We start from the raw sequence: 27,471 nt of genomic DNA, 5'->3' as shown, positions 1-27,471 counted from the left end.
ATAAATAGATGAATTATGTCTTAAAAAAAAATGGTTAATTTCAAATATTTGCAATACAAATGGTGAATAATGTTTATTGGGATGTTTTTTTTTGTTTTTTTTTATCACGAAATCCCGTGTCAAATTGACCCAGGAACGTTTTTTTGCTGTTCCTGAGAAAACCAACCTAACAGGAGGGTGAATGTTCCACTTCTTGAAAATGTTTCATTTCCTGGCTGCAGAGTGGAAAAGCGTCATCTCGTCACAAGTGCGGCGGTAAAAGTCCAAATGACAAACATTGGACGGCGCCTGTCAATCACGTGTTGCGAAAACGAGGAACATTCTCATCTCGCTCGCTCTTTTTTTTTCTTTTCTTTTTTTTTCTTCCTTCCTCTCTCGGCTTGCTTTCACACGCAAAGCGATGCGCCGGCAACACTCGCAACGATTTTTGGATTGCCACGGAGAATCAGCGCCGCAATTTCCTCGCCACTTCCATTATTCACGCCACTCGGTGCGTGTGAGAGATGATTGGAAGTGCGAGGTTGAGGCTTCAACTGATGAGAATGACGGCAAGCAAAAACATGAGCAAGATCACAACACGGCTGAAAAGCACTTTCACGAGCCGCTTGCTAGCACATTGCTAATGTTTTCCAAAGCTGTTTGGTTAGCATGAAATTAGCTCCGATTTCGCACTTGGGCAAGTCGAACGGGATCAAATCACAACTGCTTGCTCGCATTTTCCTTCTGATTTCATCGCACATTGCTTATGTGCCATTAGCCGTTTTGCGAGCTTTTTTTCATTTCCAAACCACCACAACTAACATGTGATGTTTTCCTACCAAAGTTGACCACATACGATGGAGGACCAAAACTGCCAAAACTCAAAATAAATAAATGGAAAAAAAAAAAAAAAAAAAAAAAAATATATATATATATATATTTTTGCTCTTTTTAATTTCCCTTTATATATTCTTTTGGGATATAATTATCGAATTATATATGTTTTTTATATCCATTTTTATTTTCACTTTTAATCATTTATTAATTTAGTGATCTATTTATTTTGGAATGTTGGCAGTTTTGAACATCCATAGAGCACTTTTCGACTGTCAAAGGGAAAAATCAACGTCGCTGACAAGCAACATGTTAGCATTTTGCTAACCATTAATACACTTTGTGAAAAGTAAAACTGTCCACATTTCTTTGTCCATTGCCAAAAAAGTGCCAATGCAAAGTTGGTGTACTTTATTCCACACACAGTTGAACAAATATTCCAAACCGTTTTTTCTTCTTTGAAAAGACAAAAAAAAAAAAAGTAGTTGCGCCGTGCTGCAAATGTTACGAGTTCTTCTTGGTTTTCTTCCTGACTCGGTAGACGTGGAAGGTTTTGTTGTGGAAGGTTCTTTTGAACAAGGCGGCGTACTCGGGCGAGTCGGTCCTGATGGCGTCGCAAAATCGCGGGTGGGCGGCGGCCACCAGGTCGGCGTCGTTGGCGCCGTCGCCGTCCATCATCTGTTTGGGACACAACATGGTCATGTGACCATCTCATTTTTGTCTTCATGCTGAGATCATGAAAAAAAAAAAAAAAAAAAAAAAAGACGCCTTACATGGTCTTTTTTTTTTTTGCCTGACGCTTGACTATACATGGTTGCTTTAAAAACAAAAAAAAAGCCTTTTTTTTTGTTTTTGTTTTTTTTAAATTAATTTTTCTCTTTCTGTATTTTTTTTAAACCCCTTACAATACATGGTCGTTTTGAAAAAAACAAAAAAAACAAAACAAAACAAAAACGCCTTAATAATTTAAAAAAAATCTTTACTACTATTTATGATAATTTACAAAAAAACAAAAAAATGATTACGATACATGGTTGTTTAAAAATGCATTTTCTTAAAAAAAGAAAAAAGAAAAAAAAAAGACCCCTTATGGTCATCTTTTTAAAAACGCCTGACTATACATGGTCGCTTAAAAAAAAAAAAAGAAAAAAGCGAGATGTCGCTCCCAGACTTGTAAAATGACAGCACAAGCGTCGGTCGGCGCTCGTCACTCGCATCGCCGGACGTTTGCGGGGGCGGACGAGAAGGCCAACTCACGTGTCCGTTGGCCAAGTCCAGCAGGTCCCTGAGGCGACATCCTCGCCGGTGGCGGCGCTCGTAACAGATGGAGTTCTCCAGCACCACGTAGTCGGCGCCCAATCGCTGCAAGATGGCGTGGACGTCCCGCGGGGAGCGGCGGGCGTACACCTGGTACACCTCCAACATCCAAACACAAACGCGCTGGTGACGGCAAGTTGAGAACGGACGGGACTGCTTTTCCGTTGTCAAGATTTTGGAAGCAGGTTGCAGCGTTTTGTCATTTTTGGCAGCCGTCTGACATCACTGAGGAGCGAAGCGATGCTAATGTTGTTTTTTGGGCACGCAGGAGACAAAACGTTTGTTTCATTAGTGCAGCGATTGTGTCTGCCGGGGAGACGTCGAGCCGGCTGACGACGTGCCCTCCGGCAAGGCGGCAAAACGCAAAACGCGCCGGCTGGCATTCACATGGGGGAAACGTTGTTTGCTCGTTAAATGAACGCTCGTTTGATCAATCACACACAACTACACAAACACTAAAAAAAAAAAGAAACGGGTACACGAACATCCGGTCAGTATGTCGACAAACGTGTTCATTCACGTGGTAATAAAAACGTTTCATTTCCTCGGTGGGCCAATGAAATCAAATGACAAATGCACCTTTTGGATTTTCTTCTTCCAGATGTTGATGACGGATAAAACTTGAGTCGAGGACCGACACGAAAATCTCTCAATTTTGTCACTGGGCGGCCATTTTGTTGCCTTTTCAAGGCTGAAGTTCAAAACCCCCAAACCAACCTGTTTGGTCCGGTCCCTCAGGTCCTTGTCTTCGTAGTGCGGGTGGTTGGTGATGATTCTGCCCGTGCACAGTTTGACGCCGGCCAGCAGCTGCATGCTTCCCGCCAAGACGGCGCGCTCGGGCGTCTTTGTGCTGCCGACAAAAAAGCGCCGCAGCGGCGGATTAGAGCGAGGACGCGGCGGCCATTGTTACACGGCGTGGCGACGAGGATGAAAAGACGCGAGAGAAGGAAAAAAAACATAAAATGAATCTGCAAGGTTTTGTTGACGTTGAGTCTTTGTTGCCGAGGCTGCGTGAGCTTCAGGTTGGCAATTCTTTCAACTTCTGGGGCCAACATGTCAAGTTCAGACGAAAAAAAGAAGCAACAAGACGCTGAACAAAAAAATCCGTGTATCATTTGTTCAACTCGTGTATATATATATATATATATATATATATATATATTGTCCATGCAAACCGTTGAAGCCGCAGGGCGGCCATCTTACCACTCCCATCTCTCGAGCAGATATGTCTCGGTCCATATACGAATTTCGACATCCATACGCTCATATTCTCTTCAGGTTTGGTGGTTGGCTGCTTAAGTGCTGCTTTGAAGACCTCCTTGTTCTTTTAGTGCTTATCCAGTATTTTATACAGATCAGTGAAGCACCATGAGTCGGATTTAAAAAAAAATTAAATAAAATCACGTCCAGGTCACACAACTTGCGTCAAGTGCAAATATCCAAACTGGATGAAACGTCCCGAATTGCCCGCTGTCCGTGTTCCCAATTTTTCGGAATGTTCAAAGCATTGCAGGAATGTTAAGTAGTCGTACTAAAAAAAAAAAAAATGTGTGCGCTGACACACGATCGAAGTGCGCAAGTGGGTCGTTTTGACTCGGAGTTCCTGATTGAGTCAGTCCAGTTGATTGGGCGCCGCGCGGCAGGAAGTCCCCCGGGAGACTTCCTGGATGCCCCTCGGAACTGATTTGCATTGCATTGAAATGAAACGAGCATATCAGTTTTGGTAGCACTCCCACTTGTCAGCGGGTGGCGAGACGTTTTCAAAATGAAAAAAATCATCATATTCGTTTTGGAGAACGTGGATGTCGGGACTTGATGTGGGAACCTCTGGCTACCTCACGATACGATACGATTATCTCATGATATGACGATACCACGATATATTGCTCAGGTAATAAATCCACGATAATCTGAGATAAAACAAATCATAAAATAATAATAACAGAAATAAATAAATAAGATACTAATAAAATAAAGAAATATCAATAAATAATAAAAATAAATGTAAAAAAGAATAAAAATAATTCCTAATATTATAATAAAAATAATATAAAAAAATATAAATACATAATATAAATATCTGTAATATATAAAATATAAATAAATAAATAAAAATAACAATAATAATAATAATAGAAATAAATAAAATAAATAAATAAATACTAAGAAAATAAATAAATATCAATAAATAATAATAAATAAATAATAAATAAATAATAAGAATAAAAAATTATTCATAATAAAAATGATTAAATATAAATATAATATAAATACATAATATAATATATCAATAGATATATATATATAAAATATAAATAAAAAAGAATAATTATATATAAAATAGAAATAAAATATAAATAAAAAAATAATGATAATAAAGAATGAAAAATAATAATAATAATAATAATAATAATAATAATAATAATAACTAAGCTCATGAGTCTTCTTCCCCTGCAGACTTGTCTCCATTTGCATGCCACTCTTATGGGGCACCCCCCCTAGTGGCCCGCCAAATAATTGCTCAATAAATCATGAACAATGCAGCCATTCTAGTGGCTATATATGAACTACAAATATCGCGATACTTGCGTAGGCGTATCGATAACCTATCGGGAGAAAAAGTATCACGATTCATTGCAATATCGATATATCGTCACACTCTCGTCGGGACAGGTCATATTTGGATTGCATCATTCATTTTATGAGAGTACCTCTACAAAACATAAAAAGTGTCATCTCATATTTGATCATGTGCAACGTGTGTGGCCACTTTCTGTAGGCGTAAAAAGCAGGATGGCATTTCAATCAGTTTCAACCAAAAATAGGCCGCGGTCGAATACATGCTACCTTCTTCTTTCAAACATACAGATGCCCCCTAGTGGTCGACAGTGACATTACACCTGTTTGAATTGTTTGTTGATTGATCATAAATTATTTACTAAAATTAGAAAAGCAAATCAGAAACAAACAAACAAACAAACAAAAAAGTGTAGCAGCATCCACAACCTAACGACAACAACCCCTTATAGAAAAATGTACGCATTTCCTGGTGCTGCATTTTGAACACCCACGGCGTCAAATAATGACTTCCATCACGCCACAAATTCAAAGGAGCGATTCTCAATCCCAACTACAAAAACATCCAACGTGCAGGCATCCATCTTTCATTGCGCTGCTTGTTAGGCAGCCTGATTTCCTCACGCGGAACCTAATAACCCCGCTCAGCTCTGACGCGGCGGCGGCCGTAAGACGAGCCTCCGTCGCCGCCCGTAACACTTTCATCCGGAATGTAATTAGCGCGGCGGACAGGCTTAGTTTAGAGCCCCTCCCCCGCCGGAGTAATTCCGCACAGCCAATATAATCCTGGCTGCCTAATGGGATTAGATCCTGAGGCAAAGGAGCCCGTGTCTCACACGCGCACACACACATTAGCATTTTAGCAGTAGCAGCTGCAATCACAACAATTAGTGTAATAGCAGTGTTATAACATTGTAATAACTGTGTAATAACGTTGTAATAACACAATGATAGCATTCTGATACCCAAATTGGTCACACACACAAAAATATAAAATATATGGGACTATATAAACTCTGTTGCTAAATAGAACAGTGGAGCCTACTCAGGAAGGCCTGAAACTCTACATGAAAAAACACCAGTGGTAAACTCATTCTTGAAACCCGAATTTGAATTCCTGACTCTCACAATTCCTGATGAAAACCCCAAATTCGCTACATTCGCATGTATTCACTGATCAGTGCTCAGCTTTTAGGTTAAAAAAATGGTTGATGCCGATATTTGCCAATAATCGGTCTATCCCTAATGCACAATGAAAATGAATATCAATTAGTCATTTAATGGATTGAATAATCACCAGATTAATCGATTCTAAAAACAGTCGCTCGTGCCAACACTAAACTCCCATCTGAGCATCAAACGCGCACAAATGAAAGCGTTGACTTCCTGAGCACCGTTCCAACCCTGTTGCTAACCAAAACAGCAGCGCCTCGTACAAACTCAAGTGCGAAGTGTGCACTTGAGTGAGGACGAGGCGGCCGCAGTCGAGACTTGCGAGGCCCACTCGTGTCCCAGCAGGCCCACGCTCTCGATCTTGATCAGTAGCCCGGCCACGGAGACCCTCGCGGGGGGGCGCGGGGGGGGCTACTGGAGCTGTGCCAGAAGATGAGCCTCTTCCAACAACTTCCATTTCTTATTCATCAAGACCCCTGGGCTCTCATCAGTCAGGGGCCACACGCACTCACGCACGCACCCCACAACACGCACGCGCGCGCACTGACACACAATGCACACGCGCACACGCCCTAATCAAGAACATCAAGCAAAGTGGAGAAACTAATAAGATTTGCCTTTGATGTAAGAGATGATGATCTGCGTGTGCGTGTGCGTGTGCGTGCGCGTGTGCGTGCGTGTACCTAATCCAGGTCATGAGCTCCACAGTGTCTGGATCGTAGAACTCCCTCAAGTCAGATAGCTCCTCCACCAGCTTGGGCCAGAACTGCCAACGACCATCAAAATGATGTCATGCGATAAAAAAAAAAAAAAAAAAACATTGCAATGAGTCTTTGCACTGAAGTCCGGAGGAGGAAAAAAAAAAAAAAAAAAAAGGCATACGACATTTGAAAAATATATTTCAGCAATTACATTATTAATTAAAAAAAAAAACTTACATTCAAATTAATTAGACTTTAATGATAGATAAAATTACAAAATGTCATCAGAGCTTAACAACTGAATTAAATAAATAAAAAAAGTTAATTTACCGTTTAATTTTACAAAAATGATGACATTCTTTGGATTAAAGGTAAATATCACAAACCATCACGTACAAAATCAAAACAATCTGAAAAAAAAAAAAAGAAAACTTCACTAAAAAATTGACATTACCACACAGGATAGAAAAATGAAGAAAAACAAAAACAAAAACAAAAAAAACTACAAACACATTGCAGCATATTCCATTTCACACAGTGTCCAGAATTTGTCAACTAAAATTAAAAACAACAATTGAATAAAATTAATCAAAATCTAAAAAAAAGAAAAAAGAATAACAATAAATAAAATTAAACAGTAAATCAAAACAATACAAAAAATGTAATTAAAAAAAAAATATTCTGAACATGGCACAATAGACAAAACAAACTGTATGAAATAAAAAAATAAAAAATAAATCAAATTTAAAAATTGAAAATAAAGTGTTGACACTTAAATGGTGTACTGTTCTGGTAATAATAATAATAAAAAAATAATAGTAGCAATAATAATAATCATTTCTGAACATGACACAATAGACTAAACTAAAATGTGTGAAATTAAAAATAAATCGAGTTTAAAAATTGAAAATAAAGTGGTGACACTGTAACAGTGCGTTAAGAATAAATCAATAAATAAACATAAATGTGTGCTTATTCACAATGGCAGCCGCAGCAGAAGGTAAATGTTTGAATGTGTCCTATTAGCCTTCAGCTTTTGTAAAAAAAAAAAAATGAAAAAATTCCTGCTCGCATTATGAAATGACAATCAAAAATAATAAGAAAACTGTTTGGTGGCGCACAATGGGGTGGTTATTTTCTTTTCATATATATACATATTTTTTTGTGTATGCAGTGTCAGTGAGTGCGGCAAGGTGTTACCTTGTAATAGAGGAAGGCCATGATGGCGACGGGGGCGGCGTATCGGACCAATCGGAGCTGGTGGGTGACAGAAAAGAAAAAAAAAAAAAAAAAAGCACACAGGCGCAATTCAAAGTCAATGGAGGCAGCGTCAGAGCCACACTGACCCCTGGTGGCTCAAAGCGACACTTCACATGTGGACTGATTGATGGCAGTCGGTGCACCTTGCACAGTTTTCAAGCTTGTCTGGGAATGATGCGTTCACTGACTTCAAAAAAAAAGTATGGATGGAAACCCTACTTGGCAAACTCGCATTGTAAAACAAATCAAAAACCCAAATGTTGGCTTGAAACCCTATTTTGAAACCTTCATTTTGCCTTTAAAACACGCATTTGAATCCCTTCTCTTGCCTTGAAACCTTAATCCGAAACCATCAGCCATGTTTGAAACTACAATCTCTGCTTGAAACCCTCATTTGAAACCTTAACCCTGTCTTCAAATACTTTATAACGTCATAACACTAACCCAATTTTGAAAGCCTAAACCTGGCTTGAATCCCTAACTCTGATTTGAAACCCTACCGATCAAGAAAGCCTAATTTGAAAACCCCAACTCTGTCTTGAAACTTTAATCCTGGTTTGACACCACAACAGTCTTGTAAGTTACCCAAATTTTAAATCCTAATTTGTTCTTGAAACCCGACTTTGAAACCTTCACTCTGTCTTGAAACCCTAACCCTGTTTTGAAAACACTCAAAATAATCCTTCATCCTTTCTTGAACCATTCATTTGAAACCTGAAATAAAACGCTACTTTGAAACCTTAATTTGAAACCTACCAAAAAAACAAGTGAAACCCCTATTTTAAACCATAACCCAGGGTTGAAACCTTACTTTGAAACACGAACTCTGTCTTTTAACTCAAATTTCGAAATCCAAACCCTAATTTGAAGCGCGAAATGTGTCTTGAAACCCTACCGATTGTAGTGTTTCAACAACTGTATGTACTCATGATTACTTCAGAGTGGATATAAAAAGGGTGTGTAGACTTTTTATATCCACAAAGACTTGCGTTGAAAGTGAGATTGCATGTTTGCAAAAGTGCACACACCCTCACAACTCCATCCCATTGTAACTGGCGTTAAGTGGGAGTGGGCACACGGCCGCCGCCATTTGCAGCGCCTCCGATTGACCTCCCCGATAAAAGTTCGGCGGTTCCGGTCGGCGTTGACTCACCGCGACTTTGGTGTTGCACGGGAACGCGTGGAGAAGCATCGCCCACACGTCCCGCCCGCATACGCCGTACGCCGCCACGCAACACATGTGTCCCGTCCAGATGTACTTCATCCTGGAAAAAATGAGGAGGAGGCGTGAAAAGGAAAGTCAAAGCTTAAAGAAAACAAACTTTTTCAAGAAGAAGAAGAAGAAGAAAGGACGTCTGGCTGCACTTTTGGCCTCGTGCTCTTCATCAGCACTTTACAGGAAGCCAACGAAATCCAATTTGTCAGCTTGCGCCGCTGCTGTCGAACGCTCTCGAACGCGCACGAACGCTCTCGAACGCGCACGCAGTCGCGGGATGTCGTGCCGCCTCCTCTTTCGTGTCCATTCAAACGTTCTTTGAACAACGTTGGTGTGAGCTGATTTTGCCCGTGAAATCATGTTGGATTCAATTGCAATCCTGCCTTCAAAAGTGTCTTCCTAATCCTAATCCCGTTCATTTGAAAACTCGAAAGCATCATTTGAAACCCTAACTGGAGTTGAAATGTTTCAATTGAAAGCACAAACACAATCTCCAATTGAAAATACCTCGAATTGAAAATACTAACTTGGTTTTGAAACCCTAACATTTGCTTGAAACCATAACAGTTGTAACGCTTATTTGAAACCCAAACCTCTTTTTAAACCCTACTTCACTTGAAGCTTGAACCCTTGTTTGAAATCCTAATTTGAAATCGGAACTCAGGTTTGAAACCCTAATAACCATAATAACCCTGTCTTGAAAACCGAACCTTTGCTTGAAACTTTAAAACTTGTTTGAAACCCTAATTTGCAAACCTAACCGAGTCTTTGGAAAACAAACTTTTGCTGGCAACTCAGAATTTCAGACCCCAAACCCTTGCTTGAGACCCGATCCTTGTTTGAAACCCAAATTGGAAACCCTGACTCTCCCTTGAAAACTTCATTTAGACTTCACGCTGGCTTGAAACCGTAACTCTTGCTTGAAACCCTAACGTGAGCGACTCCGTATGGAATGCACGTCCTTTTTCTCCGACTAGGATTGCAGAAAAAAAAAGTTTGCGCCCGTTGCAAGATTGTTGAAACAAATTCAACACAAAAAGTCACGACTCCAATTATAAACTTCTTCTCTTTTTCTCTCGTCGCTTTTCACAAAGAGCGTCGACAAAGTTCAGCGCAATCTCCACTTGACAGAGGAACGTTGTCGACCAAGACGTGCGTGTGTGCGTGCGTGCGTGCGCGCGTGCGTATGCATGGACATCCGTCACTTCATCGGCATAATATTAATATTATTTTAAACTTTTTTATGTTAAATGTTTTAAAGTTTGTTGAATAATGTTTTAAGATTGTTATTGTATGTTTTTTTTTATAGTAAATTTTGTAACCTATTTTTATTTTTTGTTTTTTATTTTTTTTCCTCTGAATGTTAACTATTGTTTTTTGATGCTTATGTGTTGTCTTTCCTTGTGTAAAGCACATTGATTTGCCTTGTGTATGAAATGTGCTATACAAATAAACTTGCCTTGCCTTCATTGAGAGACGGCGCATGCATTATGAAGGGACACAATGCGTTCACAAGAAGAAGAAGAAGAAGAAGAAGAGAAGGTCGGCGCCAGGCAGTGCGGCTGCTGTTGCCGTGGCGACGACGAGGTGGCACTTAAGGGGAAGAAACGGAGGAAGAAAAAAAAAAAAGGAAAAAAAAGAGGCCGACCCCCCCACCCTAGAATGTTTGTGAACCGAGCAATTGTATGTTTGGGATCCAAATAATATAAATTATTGTATCTTTGTGAACCTAGTAAATTTAACTTTAAACAATTGTATGTTTGTGAGCCAAGTAACAAAATAACTGTTTGTGAATCTAGCAACTGTAAACAAATGCATGTTTGTGATCCAAGTACTGTGAGTAATTGTATGTTTGTGATCCAAGTAAATAAATGTTTGTCAATCTAATAACTGTAATCAATTGTATGTTTGTAATCCAAGTAACTAAATAACTGTTTGTGAATCTAGTAGCTATAATCAATTGTATGTTTGTAATCCAAGTAACTAAATAACTGTTTGTGAATCTAGTAGCTGTAATCAATTGTATGTTTGTGATCCAAGAAACTAAATAACCATTTGTGAATCTAGTAACTGTAAACAATTGTATGTTTGTAATCCAAGTAACTAAATAACTGTTTGTGAATCTAGTAGCTGTAATCAATTGTATGTTTGTGATCCAAGAAACTAAATAACCATTTGTGAATCTAGTAGCTGTAAACAATTGTATGTTTGTAATCCAAGTAACTAAATAACTGTTTGTGAATCTAGTAACTGTAATCAATTGTATGTTTGTAATCCAAGTAACTAAATAACTGTTTGTGAATCTAGTAGCTGTAATCAATTGTATGTTTGTGATGCAAATAATTGCATGTTTGTGAATCTAGAAATTGCAAACAAATGTATATTTGTGATGCAAGTGACACCCACAAATGTGTATCCACTCTGAACTGCGATCACCTCATGGTGCTGAAGGCCAGCAGGCCGTAGAAGATGGTGTGCATCAGGTTGTAGGCCACGTCCGGACGAAAGGAGGCCACCGCTGGCCCGTCTGCTTTCCTCTCGGCGGCGCCACCTTTTGTCCTGCGGGGCGAGACGCCACACACACGCACACAAAAGAGAAAGCGAGAGAGTCAGGAGCGTGCAAATATTCCAAGCGTGCGCTCCAGGCAGAAAGGAAGGAAGGTGTCTGGAATTGATAGGATTCAGATGGGATGATTCACTTCTCATCGGCTATGACCCACTGAGCATCTGAAATGGCCGCATGGGGGAAGTGATGTCATCAACTCGGATGGATGCCGAGGTGACTCTTTGTGTCTTTTGTCTGCGCCCGGGCGGCAAACCGTCTGGATTCCTTCCCGAATGGCCGAGTGCCCCTTTTGTTCTGGCGGCTCGGCATCGGCGCGGCGAGTCGCTATGCTAATGAGAGCAGTTTGACGCGGCAGACGGCACCGGCGGCGGGCGAGCGAGTGCGTGAGGCGTGCACGGGAAGATGCGGGAAATTCATGATGGGGATTTTCAGAGCATCGAGGGCCCCAGTCCACTTCCTAGGGGTGCGCCCACCTGAGGTTCCGCAGAGCCGCCAGCGCCAGGGCGCCGCCCATCAGCATGAGCGCGAGGGCGTACGGGCCCAGCAGGAGGGTGGCGGACAAACGCTCCAACGTGTCCAACGGCAGCGCGCCGAAGGCTTCCTCACATAGATACAGGTTGGCGTCAAAGTCCCTGAAGGAGGACAAGAAACTGTCAACAATTCCACGTTTGGGAGGCAAAAAACTGCAAACTCTTGCGTTATGGACCGATATTACTCATTTTTCGACCATTTTCACATTGTTCATCTTTTTTCATTTTTAATCTTATTTGGATGATTTTTTTCTCTTAATTATCATTTGATAAAATGTTATGATTTACACTTATTTTGACCTATAATACTTAACAATACAGTTACAATTTTCTTCACAATTTTCTTGGGCCATAACTAACGATTACTTTAATAATCCTTACATCTGTGCATTAGTTTATTTATATATGTGTATATATATATATATATATATATATATATATATATATATATATATATATATATATATATATATATATATATATATATAATTTTTTTTGTAAGTTTTCATTTCCATCCATTTTTGCTTCGTAACATGTCAGAAAATATTGATGATTGTTTTCAACAGAAAAATAATCAATCTACTTTCATGAAGGATGACAGAAATTGGAGAATATTGACAAAAATGTAGACAATTTTAAATTACACAAGGTCTCTAAACAATTAATCAATTATAGAACATACATTTTGATTAATTTTATAACTGGTTAGTTGTCAATTAATTGATTGATTGTTGCTCCTCTACAATTTTGACATATTTTGGAATCATTTTCCGATTTTCAACTTGTCACTCCGTTTCCTTAATGTTTAAACATTTTCATTTGTTTTTTTCAACATTTCACACAATTTTTACCCATTTCATTAAATTCCCTTATTCATTGGATTTTTGTTGTTGTTGTTGTAATTTTTATGCATTTTCTGATAAATTTGTAAAATTTTTGCCCATTTGCAAGTCTGGATTTTTCCTGCCTATTTTTTTCTGTGTCTCCGGTTGAACATCGCAGCCCAATAAGAAGCGGCAAAGGAGGCCCCCGTGTGAATCACACAATAAACGTCGCATTGCGCGCCAGCTGCTGAATAATTGAAGGGCCGCCCGCGTGCGGTGCGGCAAGCCGGCGTTATCTGCCAGCAATGCCGCGCCGAGCGCCCGTCTAATCGATGGCGCGCGCCGTCATCTATTATTCACGCGCGCAGGTGCCGCAGCGTCGGAGGAATCAAACGCACAACGGCGAGCGCGAGTAGTCGCGTACGCCGTTCCTACCTGGTGGGCCCCCAGGCAAACTTTGACTTGAGGAATTTGAAGATGTGCTCGTCTGATCGCAGCTGCAGCGCCGTCTGCAAACACACGTGTAGATAAGGTCAGGGATGAAAAAAATAAATAAAAAAATAGAAAAAACTAACTTGCATGGGAGCTCCACGTGTCAGATGAATTGTGGCCTCAAGGTTGTACCTTTACACGGCAAGGTTTGGATTTGGATAAATGCATTTTGTGATCATACATAGTTAGTCATGTTTTTGTTTTTAACTACGGTAGTTCCATTTACTACAGCTTGGAAAAAGTCAATATAACTTGTTTTTTTTTTGTATCAAAATGCTATTTTCAAGACCGCTGTGGTTGATATGGGAATCATATTATTTTCTTATTTTTCTAAATCTTACAGGTAAATTTAAGTCATTTATGTTGTTCTTGATGGCAGATAATTTTGCTTATTTGAAGTCATAATTTTCTTATTTTACTATATTTTTTTCTTACATTTTCTACAGTCCTTTTTTGATTTTACATGTAAAATCAACAAATGTGAATACTTGCCCCAAACAAACTATGACTTGGAAGAAAAGGAAATTGATGACGGAGGCCAACCTTGGTGAGGAAGTTGATGGTGAAGGTGAGCAGGAGGACGCCAGTGCTGTGGATCATCAGCTTGGACACTCGCACCCCAAAACTTCCCCTCTTCAAAGAACACTGCAGGAGCACAAAAAACAATCAATCAATTAACAATAGTATCATTGTCAGCATCATTATCTTCACGTTTTTAACCATTATTTAGCCATTCTTTCACATTTTCCACTCTTTTTTCCCCCCACAAAAACCTTCACTTATTTTTGGACAATAATCATTTCTTGACCATTTTAGATAGATAGATAGATAGATAGATGGATGGATGGATGGATGGATGGATGGTGTTCACTCATTTTTGTCTTATTTCTTTCATTTTTAGATTATTTTCAATCATTCTTTGCTGCACTAATTTCTTTTTACTGATTTTTATGAACTCAATTGATGTCATTTTCACAAATGGGCATTTTTTCCCTATTTTTTGGACATTTTCACTCATTTAGGATAAATATTTGGAGATAATATATATTGTTTTATAATGCACATATCTTGTACTGAAAATATGATACACATTTACTGCCATTTCTGCTCATTTTTGAACAATTTTACATTTTTGTCATTCATGTCAGAAAGTTTAATTCATTTGTGGACATTTTCACTGATTTTAGATAATTTTTACAGGGTTTTTTTGACAATTTAAACTAATTTTGATCATTTCCACTCATTTTTACTCATTTAGAGAAAGAACTGTAGAGATCATATGTACAAATATTTGACTTCAAATAAGTAATTGTAACAACATTTGTGAATGCAAAGGACCTAAATCTTTATTGCAATTGTTATTTTTCTTCCCAATGGGACAAAGTGGCATTTATTAAGACCTCCAAATGGTGGACTGAAAGATTAACTATTTTTTTTTTTTTTTAGCTTAATTAAAGCTTTCATTTTGGAGAATCTAATTTAACAGCGTCTGGGACTAAATGAATGAGTCATACCACTTTTTTTTGCCCCGTACATATTAAAAGCAGCCTATTTTCAACAAGTAGCTTAGCATACATACATAAATGATTTAGAGCCTTGCTCCGTCTCGCTGTCACGCTAAATATCTTCCTAATTGTCGCCGTGATAAGATCAGACTGGAATAAATTACATTAAGGCTTGACGCAGTTGACGGGGAAAATATGTCTCAGCTCCCAAAGTGGAATTATCAGCAGCTTAAACAAAGACATGCGTGCCAGGCGTCTCATCCATCATGTGCCACGGATGCGTGCGTGTGCGTGTGCGTGGCTGTACGCACGTGGAAGTGACGCACGAGGAGGGCCGCCACGATGAAGCTGAGCACTAAGGAGCCCAGGATCATGGCGTTGAAGAACTGCAGCAGCCACACGCTCAGTAGAGCGCTCACTTGGACCAAGTACAGTGTGGTCACCTGAAAAGAAAAGGAAAAAGAAAAACTCAACACAGTGGCAGAACGGAGGAAAAGTCACCTTGCAGTCACAATAGGGCAGCAAATTACCATATGGTCATTATACTATACTATAGAATACTACACTATACTATACTATCGTACAGTATACTACAGTTTCATTATTTTCTTGACCATAGTTTTTTTTTTTAGTTATTTTTTTTAGTTTTTGTTTCACGACAATATTGACTAACTTTGACAAATTTCCCATCCTTTTACTATTTTTGACAATAATTGTTTTTTCAAACCCAATAAAAAAAAAAAAAAAAGATCATTTTTATTGACCATTTTATTATTTTTATCAGTTCAAAATAAAAAAAAATTTGGAATAGATTTGGACAATTTTTTGAAAATTTTCACTCATTTATGACAATTTTTTACTCATTGTTTTTGTTTCCAATTAGACAAATTTCTTTTTTTTTCCTATTTTTTTTACTATCATTTTTTTTTTATAATTTTCTAACAATTTTTGACATTTAGGGAAATATTTGTCATGATGATTTTGCTTTCACTGATTTTTTGCTTTGACTGACTTTGCAATAATGACCATTTTTACTCATTCTTTGTTTACCAATTTAAAGATTTCTTGTCAATTTTTATTATTTTTTTTGGTAACAATTTTCAACATTTTTTGACAATTTGTCATTATTAACCAGTTATTTTTTTCTTTGCCAATATTTCACCAATATTTTTATTTTATTTATTTCTTTTGCCATTGTCTTTATCAATTTATTTTTATTTTTTATTTACACCCATTTTCTGATAAATGGTATTTATATTCTGGATACTGAGCTCTCAAATGCAGACAATTTTGTATTCTTATTTTTTTTCACTGCTTGATCAAGAATTTCCCCCTCATTTTTCTTTGACCATTTTCATTCATCCTTTGACCAATTTCCCTTCGTTTCATTTCAAAATGTTTACTTAGGAGTGAAAACAGAAGTGGGAAAAAAAATGTGAAACCACATTTTTGGTTTTGAGTTTGCGTATCAGCAAGTAGGCTACTTTCTAGTAATAGAAGTCGACATGACTGGACTCTAGCACTGCATTTTGTGGTTGAATGATTTTGGGGGGGAAAAGTTTAATTGGGAACAAATAGTGAAAAGAAAAAAAGAAAAAAAGAAAAAAAAACTGCTGAGACATCCAACCTGCGCAGTGTTGAGCACGTCCACACAGTCCAGCGTGTAGACGACGAGGGCCTGAACCAGGAAGATGAACTGGTTGAACTGCCACGTCACGCAGAAGCAGAAGCTGCACACGTACATCAACCACACCATCACCTTCTGCCTCGGTGAAGACAAAAAAAAAAAAAAAAAACTCAACAAAGGCCTTAATGCTAACACAGCTATGAGCTAACTTGAGTTAGCACGTGCGCACCTGCTGCAAGGCGCCCAGCTGAGGCCTCAGGTAGCATGTGATGGCGGCAACCTGCAGCGCCAAGAAGGGCAAAGACCAGTTCTCTCGTAGCGAGATGGTGAACTCCACGCGGGTCGTGTCCACCCTGCAAACACAATTTGAATTAGCATAATTAGCATTCCCCTTACACCAATAACTTGATTTTTTTTTTCTTTTTTTCTGCACGCTATATTAGCTTAGCGGGACATGTTGCGGCCGCCCACCTGTTGAGGATGTACCAGATGGCGGCCAGCGCGCCCGCCATCCACGAGCCGGCCAGGAGCCAGGCCGTCAGGTACAGCGCCATCACGTACACCGCTTGAAGCGAGAACACGCTGTAGATGTAGAAGTACATGGGCTCCAGGTATGACTGCAACACACGCACCAACAAAATTCTCGCCATTATCACAGATTGATCGCGACTATCGCCGCCAAAATGATCACAAGTATCATGGGCATAACTGTCATCGTCATCCTCACTAAAATGTCACAATCAGGATGAACAAAATATTCACAAGCACACGACCAAAATGATCGTGATTATCATGGCCATAGCTTTTACCATTATCGTCATCAAAATGTCACGATCATCATGACCAAAATGATCACAATTATCATAACCAAAATGATCATGATCCTCATGACCAAAATGTTCACAATCACGTCAAAAATGATTGTGATTATTGTGGCCAGAATGATCATGATTATCATCATGACCATAATTGTCACCATTATCTTCACTGAAATGTCACTATCATCATGACTACAAAGATCATGATCATCATGACCAAACTATTCACAATCACATGACCAAAATGATCATGATTGTTATCATGACCATAACTTTTTCCATTATCATCACCAAAATGCCACGATCATCATGACTGAAATATTCACAATCACATGACGAAAATGATTGTGATTATTGTGGCCAGAATGATCATGATTATTATGACCACAATTGTCACCATTATCTTTACCAAAATGTCATGGTCATCATGGGCAGAATATTTATAATCATCACAACCAAAATATTCACAATCACATGACCAAATTGATCATGGTTATTCATGACCAAAACATTCACAATCACATGACCAAAATGATTGTGATTATTGTGGCCAGAATGATCATGATTATCATGACCGTAATTATCACCATTATTTTCACCAAAATGTCAAGATCTTCATGATCATCATGAGCAGAATATTTACCATCATCACAACCAAAATATTCACAATCGCATGACCGAAATGATCGTGATTATTTAGGGCAGAATGATCATGATTATCATGACCATAATTGTCACCATAATCTTCACCGAAATGTCACGATCATCATGGCCAAAAAGATTGTGATGGCCGTGGCCAGAATGATCACGAGTATCATGACCATAATTGGCAAAACGACAGCATCATGACCAACATCATGATTATTGAGTTGCTGCGTGCGTGTTACCTGTATGGGCAGCAGCCTGTAGAGAATGCTGAGGAAGACCTCCTGGTAGATGTTCATCCTCTGCAGGAGGTTGATGGTCCTCTTGGACTCCGTCAAGTTGTCGTGGATCAACTCCGACAATCCTGAGCCAAAAAAACAAAAAACATTTATGGAATTTCAACATATCAAACATAAGATTTGGTGGTCCCATTAGTACCAAATTTGAATCATGTGTATCCATACTCAAAATTGACATTTAGCAGGAGTTAAAGTTGTAAAAATTCAACACCTGAACAACCTGGGCAAAATAAAAATTGGTAGACATGAGTAGACACCAACCCCCCCCCCAAAAAAAGTCATGCCTGAAAAGACACAATAAGTCGGCCATTTTGGTTCAAAGACATTTCCAGGTGTCCTTCATTTTTTTTTAAGACAGCCCCCAAAGCCAGGTTCACTTAGGAATATGAAATTTGGTGGAAATACACAAAAAAGTCAAAGAAGCAATGGTTGAAAAGACAACAGGAAGTGTCAGGTTGCTTTAAAGTGGCCATTTTAGTTCCAATTTCTTTCAGCAAAAGTGTGCCACAGTAATCCCAATGATCTTCCGGAACAATCAACTGTGGCCCAAATGACCCAGAATGATTCTGCACCCATCTTGGTGTGATGATTCCAAACAGGCCTGCGGGGCTTGGAAATGATTACAACGTGTTTGCTGTGATTGAAACAACGTCTGATGCCAAACATGCGACGTTCCGCCGCCGACTTTGGGCCGCGGACGTCATCCCGATCCCGACGGATGCTTGATCCGCCGGAGCAACCGGCCCCGATTTTTCCATAAACAGCGTCCACGTTTTCCACCCACACACTTCACTTTATCTCTCCCTCGTTCTCAAAATATTCCCTCATTAGGCAAACGCGTCCTCCTTTCTTCCACTGACTTCATTCTTCTCTGCGTGTCAAGTCAGTTGATTCGACTGAGCAGCGGAAAATTGAGGCAAACGAGGAATTTTGATGATGATGATGATAATGGGAAGGAGTCATTTTAGCCATTAGCAATAAACTGTACACTTTGGGATGGAAAATGGAGAACATGGGTGTAGCCAAGCTAATGCTAATGTGTCCTGCTAACATATAAGTAAGAACAAAAGTCAACTAGGTTTTTTTAAAAATTGTTTTTAACAAAAGAATTATACCTAAGTCCATAAACATTTGCTGTTTGCATGTAGAAACTAGGTAAATGAACATGTAAGTTGATGATGTGATTTCTGCTCATTTAACAATACTTAATCAGTAATAAACTGAGGTTAAAACACGCACATGACTGCCATATTTAGTTAGCATCCTCACAAGAAATCATTAGTCACAATATCACGTAGCTAATGCTAATTCTGTGCATGGGTTATGTTTTCAATTGAGACCATTAACTTTCGGATATTGAACAGCGAAAGACTCGTGCTGTTTGTTTATATTTGCCACAAGTTAGCATTCTAGCTTAGACTGAATATTTCAGGTGTACCTTCCTGTATGGAGGGAGCGTTCAACATTTGCTTGTAGTACGAGTAGTAAAGTCCACATTCGGTCCGGAAGGAGATCTCACGCTCCACCTCCTGAAACAACAACATTTCTTTTAGTTCATTCACTCGCCGCCATTTTCACTGAAGCAATCCCCTTTGCTCCCGGCTGTTTTAAAGGATTTTGACTGATTTTGCAAGGCCCACAGAATATATTGTGTTAGATTGCTATAAAAACATGGAACCTACCAAAAGAAACATTAGAATTTCTTCTTTCATCCGGAAAAAAAAAGACATTTCTATCTGTTTCCATTTTGCATGCATTACATTAGAATATATCATTATTCACAAATCTGTTTAAAACTTTGGGGGAAGAAAGCTTGTTGCAACATGGCCCTGGTTGATCTCTTATACTCTGCTGCTACCCACTGGCTGATTTTCTAATAACTACCATTGCTTCAACCATTCTCTTCAGTTCAGAGGCTGCATCAAAGCCTTCTGTATGCTATAGTATTAAAAAAAAACGTCTTTGGGACACTGGTAATATTTAAAATAGAACGTATTTATACGTTTTTGGGAGCAAATGGGTTAAAAGCCCAATGATATACTGTATCAGAGGACTTCACTTTAGTTGTGATTTTCTTTGGCATTTCATGCTAAGACTTATTCCAGAAGACAGAAAAGTCACAAATGTTCCTGAAAAAAAAAGTGACATAAATTATGTTCCAGAAAAAAAAAAAAAGGCGGAATGATTTAGAGAGAAAAGTTGACCTCTTTCTACCCTGCTTATTAATTAAAGCAGATAGTTTGCCGGTGTTGTTAATAAAAACATCAACCGTAACATTGTGTTGTATTTGTGTTATGAGAAGGTTGCTACCGTGAGCTGATGGAACCACAGCAGGTTCTCGTGCAAGGCGTTGACGCAGCAGGCCTGCGTCAAAGCCAGCAGGCCGGCCGTCGCTAGCCCCGTCGCCGTGGCAACAGTCCGCCACCCCCTCCGCCAGGGAGCCAGTGAGCCGGAACCAGGGCCCCCCGCCTCCTCCCCCTCCTCTTCTTCTTCATCCTGGGCGGACCTGTTGGCACCTCGTCGCCGTTTGCGGAGCTCCATCATCAAAGTGAAACCATCAACAGAAGAGATTGAAATCCATCCGGAGTCGACGGAAGAGTCGCAGCAGAGGCGTCTTCAAAGTGGTTCCCAAATCATTTCGCTTTCCAAGCACCTTGGCAGATAACGTGCGCCAAAACGTTCTCCCAGGAAATGAGCGGCTCCTTTACTTTACGACCCTCCGACTTGCTTTCCAAATTAAAAACAAAAGCAGCAGGTCTTCGATGGTAACCGGCCGGGTTAGCCTCGGATTTGAACCTCGTCCAGCTTCCTGGTGGGGTCTCACAGAGGCCCAGTTATAAAAAAAACAAAAAACAAAAAGGAGCGCTGCCACAAAGTCCAAACGCAGGACGAGGATGGAAAAGTGGGAAAGCGAGTGGACTGCGTCTGACCTTTTATAAGAACAGGACGGGACAAACGCAGGGAAAGGGTGGGGGGAATGTTTGGGGAATGTTTGGGCACTTGTGGATGCGTACTCCAGCTGCGTCTGAAATTAGCTCGCTGTTGCGACGCACGTGGACATGACTTCACACCTGACCAATGCAAGTCTCACGCCAGCACAGGATGGAAAGCTGATGGGAATTGACCTTACGGTAAACCACGCGCGCATGACCTAGTAAACCAATCAAGACGCAAGACGTCATGTCTGCGACGGCACGTGCGTTTGGCTGCGGAAAAAACAAAAGCGATCCACATTAGAGCGTAGGGATGTAACGATAAGGGCAATATCGTGATATCGCGATATTAAAACTGCCACAATATATCGTCGTCGTCATGTCACGATATCAAAAGCAGCACATCTGTTCAAAAAGTCAGGTTGATTTGCATTTGTGCAGTTCTGGCACCCTCTGGTGGCTACTTTTTTTTTTACTGCAGTTTAATTTTCACAAGGCATGTTTTGGCCCTTATATGTTTAAAATCCACATTGATGGTAAGATTAACGTAATATATGCTTTTGAAACAAGTCTTGATGAACTCGATGTGTTTTTATATTATCAAGTAACTGCCTCAAAATGAAGTGTTATTAGAGATTGTAGGTTGTTTATATGCATTGCTGTAATGTACAAAAGCACAATAGTTTTTTGTTTTTTTTTTGTTTTTTTATAGTATGAGCTCTTTTTTTTTTTTTACAATATTGTGACCTTTTTTTGTATTGCCAACCTCCCCACAATATCGTGATAATTATCGCATCGTGACTTTCATATCGTGATAATATTGTATTGTGATGTTTGGATATCGTTACATCACTATTAGAGAGTAGAAGGGAAAAAGTCACGATCAAGTTATGCCAATAAAAGTTTTTTTTTTTTTTGTTGTTTTTTTTTTTGCAGCGTAGGAAGAGCATACGATGCTTCTCTGTATACATTCCTGAAGCGTTTTGTACGACTAGCGCGCTAATTAGCATTAGCAAGTTAGATTGGAGTAGATCTTGGCAATTAGTTGCTCATCTCTAAATTGTAGCAGAAATTATCGTCAATCAAATCATTTTGAATCGAAAATCGATTCTGAATCAAATCGCAGACCCAAATATCGGAATGGAATTGTGAGACAGTCAAACATTCCCACTCCTAATGTGCAGCCACGTATGAGCCAAACGAGAGCTTACACGTCTTCAAAAAAAAAAAGAATGTGAGGCTGTTTTCCGCGGAGCACCTGGTGGGTGTCTGGATGTGCACATGAGTTAATGCTGACGTTACAGGAAGCAGCAAGAGCTTCCAAGCAGGCTTTATCTTTATTCCCACTCATCCTTTGACAATCACTTTGGGGTTTGCATGCGGATCTGCTTTCAAAAGGTCAGGATCATTACAACTCCAGGCTTCAACGCAGATTGGCCCCACATGAGCGTTTGTTTGTTTTGAAAAGTTTCATTACTCTAAAGTCTTTTGGTCATTTTCCTCGCACGCAAACTCCGGTTGCAGGAAGACTTTCCACCTGAACACGAAACGACTCCCACGGAATGAGATCTGTCCCAGAATGACATCATTGTCCATGGAGGATGCCTGCTAACTAAGCAACAACTCCATTCGAACATAACGCCGAACAAATGCTAACCTTAACCTGAATTTATGAACACGTATCTTATTTTGCTTTTAAGAAATATTATCTATATTTCAGGTTAGAGTTTGTTAGCAACCACTGAAAGGCATAACTATGGCAGCAGACAGGCCGATGTAATTATTTGACCTTGCCTATTCCCACAACTAACACACTGAAAAGAAGTATAATGCGCAGAGTATTTTCATACCGCAACCATCTTCCCTCCTCCAGTCCTATTTGTTAGGGTTAAAACACTGAGCTTTAAAAGGAAACTTAAAAAAAAAAAAAAAAAAAAAAAAAAGCAATAAATGGAAAATAATTTCTGAATGGTGCTGTATAACCTTGTGTACAAATGAATAATGTAATCAAATGTTGAATGGGTCCAGAAATGATGCTAGTACAAGGATAATTGCGGATTTCTTTTAAATTGTCATTTTAATTACAAGCTCAATTTATTTACGCTTATTTATCTATGTTGGAATGTTTAGGTGAAGGATTGTTGAAATTGAAGGATTTTGTTTCATTTGTCTTTAATTTCTGTGAGGGACCCCAGGAAGAACAGTTGTCACCTTGATGAAAAAAAACAATCAAGATCGCTCTTTCAACAATAAATATACCGGTTCCCTCACGTGAAAACGGTACGGTATATATATATATATATATATATATATATATATATATATATATATATATATATATATATATATATATATATATATATATATATATATATATATATATTTTTTTTTTTTTTTTAAATATATATATTATATTTTTATATATATAACCCATATATAAAACCCCAACACATTTTTGTACACACTTAGATCAGAACGGCAACCTTCGGGTATGAACCAGTTTATGACCAATAAAAACGCAGAGAATAATCATATTTCTGTATCCATACTTGCATTGGAACGTAGCGGGTTAATTTCTACGAGGTGCACGGTTTTGCGTAATCCCGCTAACTAGCAAACAAAAATACATTCAAGACAGATGTGACTGGTTACAATTGTGTATGGAAGAAAAACCATCAGGTAAGATCATCACTTTGGATTTATCCTTCCCGGAGGATGTTGAAAACTTCCCGCCGCACACTTTGTACCGCAAACATGGACATTAGTCACAAAAAAAAAAAAAAAGTGTTGCTCATGAAAATCCCCCATCTAAAATGAAGATGAATTGATTCACTTTCCAGCCTTTTTCCTTGTTATCCTGTTTAGAAACTTTGTGTCGCAGGACACTGTGAGTGTAAATGTCAAAAACATGTGGAGCTCTTTTTTTTTTTAAGGTCGAAAAGTAACCGAGAATTTATTGGATAATTTTATGTGAATTATTTTAAAGGATGAGACACTGCGGTGGAACTTGTCAACTTTTTTCTGTGGTGGAAAAAGGAACGTGGCTGAGGTCTGGTCATTGAAAAACGTCTTATTGGAGTGTGTGAGTCTGCGTGTACGTGTGCGTGTGCGCGCAGAACATAAGTGCACTGCCAAAGATGATGTCAATCCCAAACATCCAGTGTTCAACTCAGTCACCGTGGCAACACTTAGAACCAAACAAGTGCAGCTTTTGTTGAAATAAAACTTTTTATTTTTTACATTTTGCATTGATTTGTTCATTCTGGTGTGACAATCTGGAGGGCTAACTGTTAGCTGTAGCCATTAGCTGTGATGCGAACAGTACAATATATATATATATATATATATATATATATATATATATATATATATATATATTTGGAATGTATACCAGTTTGTCTGTATTGTACTGCCCCCAGGTGGCCAAGGCACAGAAACCAGAATGACCAGTGAAGTGAAGGTAAAAAATTGTGGCAAAAAAAAAATGTTACATTAAATTCAATTGTCATTAATGTTTTCTTTATTAACTCATTGACTGGCAGCCATTTTGACTGAAGCAACCCCCTTCGCTCACAGCTATTTTACTGGATTTGGACTGATTTTGCAAGGCACTCAGAATATTCTCTTCTATTGCTATAAAAACATGGAGCCCACCAAAAGAAAGATTAGAGTCTCTTCTTTCATCAGGAAAAAAAAAAAAGAATATTTGTATATGCCTCCATTTTGCAACAATTATGATTAGAATATAGCTAAGTTTCTTCATTATTCGAAAACCTGTTGAAAACACTGACAAAAAGAGCTTGTTGCAACATGGCCCTGGTTGGTTTCTTATACTCTGCTGCTGCCTACTGGTTGGTTTTTGTAATAACTACCATTGCTTTAAGCGACCTCTTCAGGTCAGAGGCTACATCAAAGCCTTCTGTATGTACTAGCATAAAACAAATGTAAAAAAAAAACGTATAAATGTGTTTTCGGGACCCTGGCAATATTTAAGCTAGAACATGTATATAATATATATGTTTATACAAGCTATTATATGGTGCTATTGTCTTATTAAAATGCTTATTTTCTATAGTGGTATTTTTTACTGAGAGGCTGGAACGGATCAACAATATCTCAATTAATTTCAATGGGGAAACATGATTTGAAACCATGAGAACACGTCAAGCAATAACGATGATAATAACTTCGAATTGTATATAATTGAGGTGCAACAGAAATAAACAAGAACAAGCAAAAAGAATTGCTGTTTGTTCACCTTGATGTTGGAGAACCACAGGTCGTTCTCGTGCAACGTGGCCATGTACATGCAGCACAGCAGGCCCAAGCCCACCGACACCGACCAGCCCACCGACGTCCACACAATGGACCCCCACGACCAATCGCCTGCGGTTGTGCACACACGCATGACAGAAAACGTCAAGAAACAGAACCAACAGATTACATTAACGTTAATAAGAATATAATAATTTATTCTCATCTTTTGTTTCATTCAGCATGAATTTAGTTGTTAATTTGTTAATCATTTTTAATTACAAATTATATTATTATTATTACTTTCAAAATAATGGCAAATTTATAAATGACTTATGATTAGATTTTTGGAAAATGATGTGATGGAACATCATTTTTCCACATTAAAATTTTAAAAATGTACTGTATATGTATATTGGATATTTGCATAGTTACTATTGTATTTTCTCTACAACAAATACATCTACCAATTATTTAATAGAATAAATGAAAAACTTAAGATATCCTTTAATTACATTAGTATTTTACTAACATGTTCTATTATTTATGATAAATAAATAAATTATTTAATTAAATAAATGAAAACATTTTAACTGTACTCAATGTATGTCTATGTTTATTTCACACCAATTATTTCATGAAAATCAGCGAGTTAAAAATATGAAATAACCAATTTTAGAACAGAGAATTGACACAACATAATAAATGTTTTAATAATGCACATCTTCAGATGGTTAGATGGAAAAAATAAATAAATTCTCTTTTTCTTTGTCTTTTCACCCAGAGACGAACGGCATGTTTGTGACCTGTAACTCACCCTGCAGGAGGTCGCTGTGGTGATGATGCTGGGAGCAACAGTTGGCCTGATGGCGATGTTGAGGCTGCTGAGAGTCTGCAGGGGTGCACTGGGGGGGCCACTTACCCCGGCTGCCCTTCCTCTGGCGCAGGGCAGCCATGATGCGCGGCCCTGCCTGGCCACAGACACAAACGTAAACAACGACGCCATCTTGTGTTTGTTTTCTTATCTGATAGATGGGATGTTTCTTTAATATGGGTAGTGGGTGAGGGCCCATAAACGAGACGAAATCAATATTAAAACACATTTTTAGAGCACAAGGCTGATCTAAATTCTCCTATGTGTCTTTTACTAACCAGCAAAGCGACATTGTTGTGATTTTCGCGAGCATTGTTGCACCGCGGCGCGCGCTCCCGATACGAAAACAAGCGCACACACACCGGGCAAACCAACCGTACGCGTCCGAACCGCAACCGGGAGAACGTCGTCCACTTAAGCGTCTGTCGTCTCCTTTCTGGCCAGCTTGGTTACCTCCACGGCGCCTTCTCTCCCCTCTCATCAGCCTCAAGAACACACATTCATCGCTTTTGTTGGCTTTTCGCCTCCCGGGTTTCGATTGAGTGTCTACGCCGGAACTTGACAAGGCTTGCCTTCAAAATAAAATAATAGTGTTCCTAAAATGTAATTATTTACGCACAAATTATCAGTGTGATTACATTTGCCCATAAATACAAAATCGATGTATGTTACAGTCATTAATAGTGCGTACGTGAGTTATTAAACTACATTTCACATGTGGGTGTATTTTACTTTGTCAGCCGTCATTGACACGGATGTATCCGCTGCACTGAGACAATGGGAGCTGTCAAAACGAGCTTAAAAAAAAAACCCTCACGTGCAAGCTTTTCTCGTCAAACTAATACAGTATTAAGAAAAACAAACAACTGAATTTACTAATAAAGCTGTTAATTGAGTGTTAATGAGGTATTAATTCATGTAATTATGTGTGTACCTAAGGACTTCTTTTTATGCTAGTATTACATGTACCAGCAATGCAAAACTAATGCAAAGTCTATTTTATTTTTTACAATACAGAGCACGATTCCCCTACAGCAGTCTTTTCAT

At 38.8% G+C, this 27,471-nt stretch overlaps 1 protein-coding gene across 5 annotated transcripts; it reads right to left on the bottom strand.

Annotated features, from left to right (window-relative positions):
• Positions 1–1,209: 1,209 nt before the first annotated feature.
• On the bottom strand, positions 1,210–27,010 carry dpy19l3 (dpy-19 like C-mannosyltransferase 3). 5 transcript variants are annotated; one of them, XM_077520284.1, is made up of 19 exons: positions 26,800–27,008; positions 26,368–26,517; positions 25,555–25,682; positions 19,802–19,892; positions 18,307–18,428; positions 17,073–17,218; positions 16,831–16,954; positions 16,602–16,736; positions 15,286–15,417; positions 14,013–14,114; positions 13,413–13,486; positions 12,097–12,255; positions 11,494–11,616; positions 8,995–9,106; positions 7,782–7,838; positions 6,564–6,646; positions 2,848–2,980; positions 2,071–2,229; positions 1,210–1,491 (listed from the first exon to the last, which is right to left on the bottom strand). In XM_077520284.1, the coding sequence occupies exons 1-19, from the start codon at positions 26,903–26,905 to the stop codon at positions 1,318–1,320; spliced, it is 2,310 nt and encodes a 769-aa protein (XP_077376410.1). In that variant the 5' UTR covers positions 26,906–27,008; the 3' UTR covers positions 1,210–1,317. The 5 variants fall into 5 exon arrangements, with proteins under 5 accessions (XP_077376410.1, XP_077376411.1, XP_077376414.1 ...); XM_077520285.1 differs by having other exon boundaries at positions 26,368–26,521; positions 26,787–26,971; XM_077520288.1 differs by having other exon boundaries at positions 26,787–26,971.
• Positions 27,011–27,471: the final 461 nt, after the last annotated feature.

Source organism: Festucalex cinctus, chromosome 4 (genome assembly GCF_051991245.1).
Source record: "Festucalex cinctus isolate MCC-2025b chromosome 4, RoL_Fcin_1.0, whole genome shotgun sequence".
In the NCBI taxonomy this organism is placed as follows: domain Eukaryota; kingdom Metazoa; phylum Chordata; class Actinopteri; order Syngnathiformes; family Syngnathidae; genus Festucalex; species Festucalex cinctus.
This window is presented reverse-complemented; position numbering and strand designations above follow the sequence as displayed.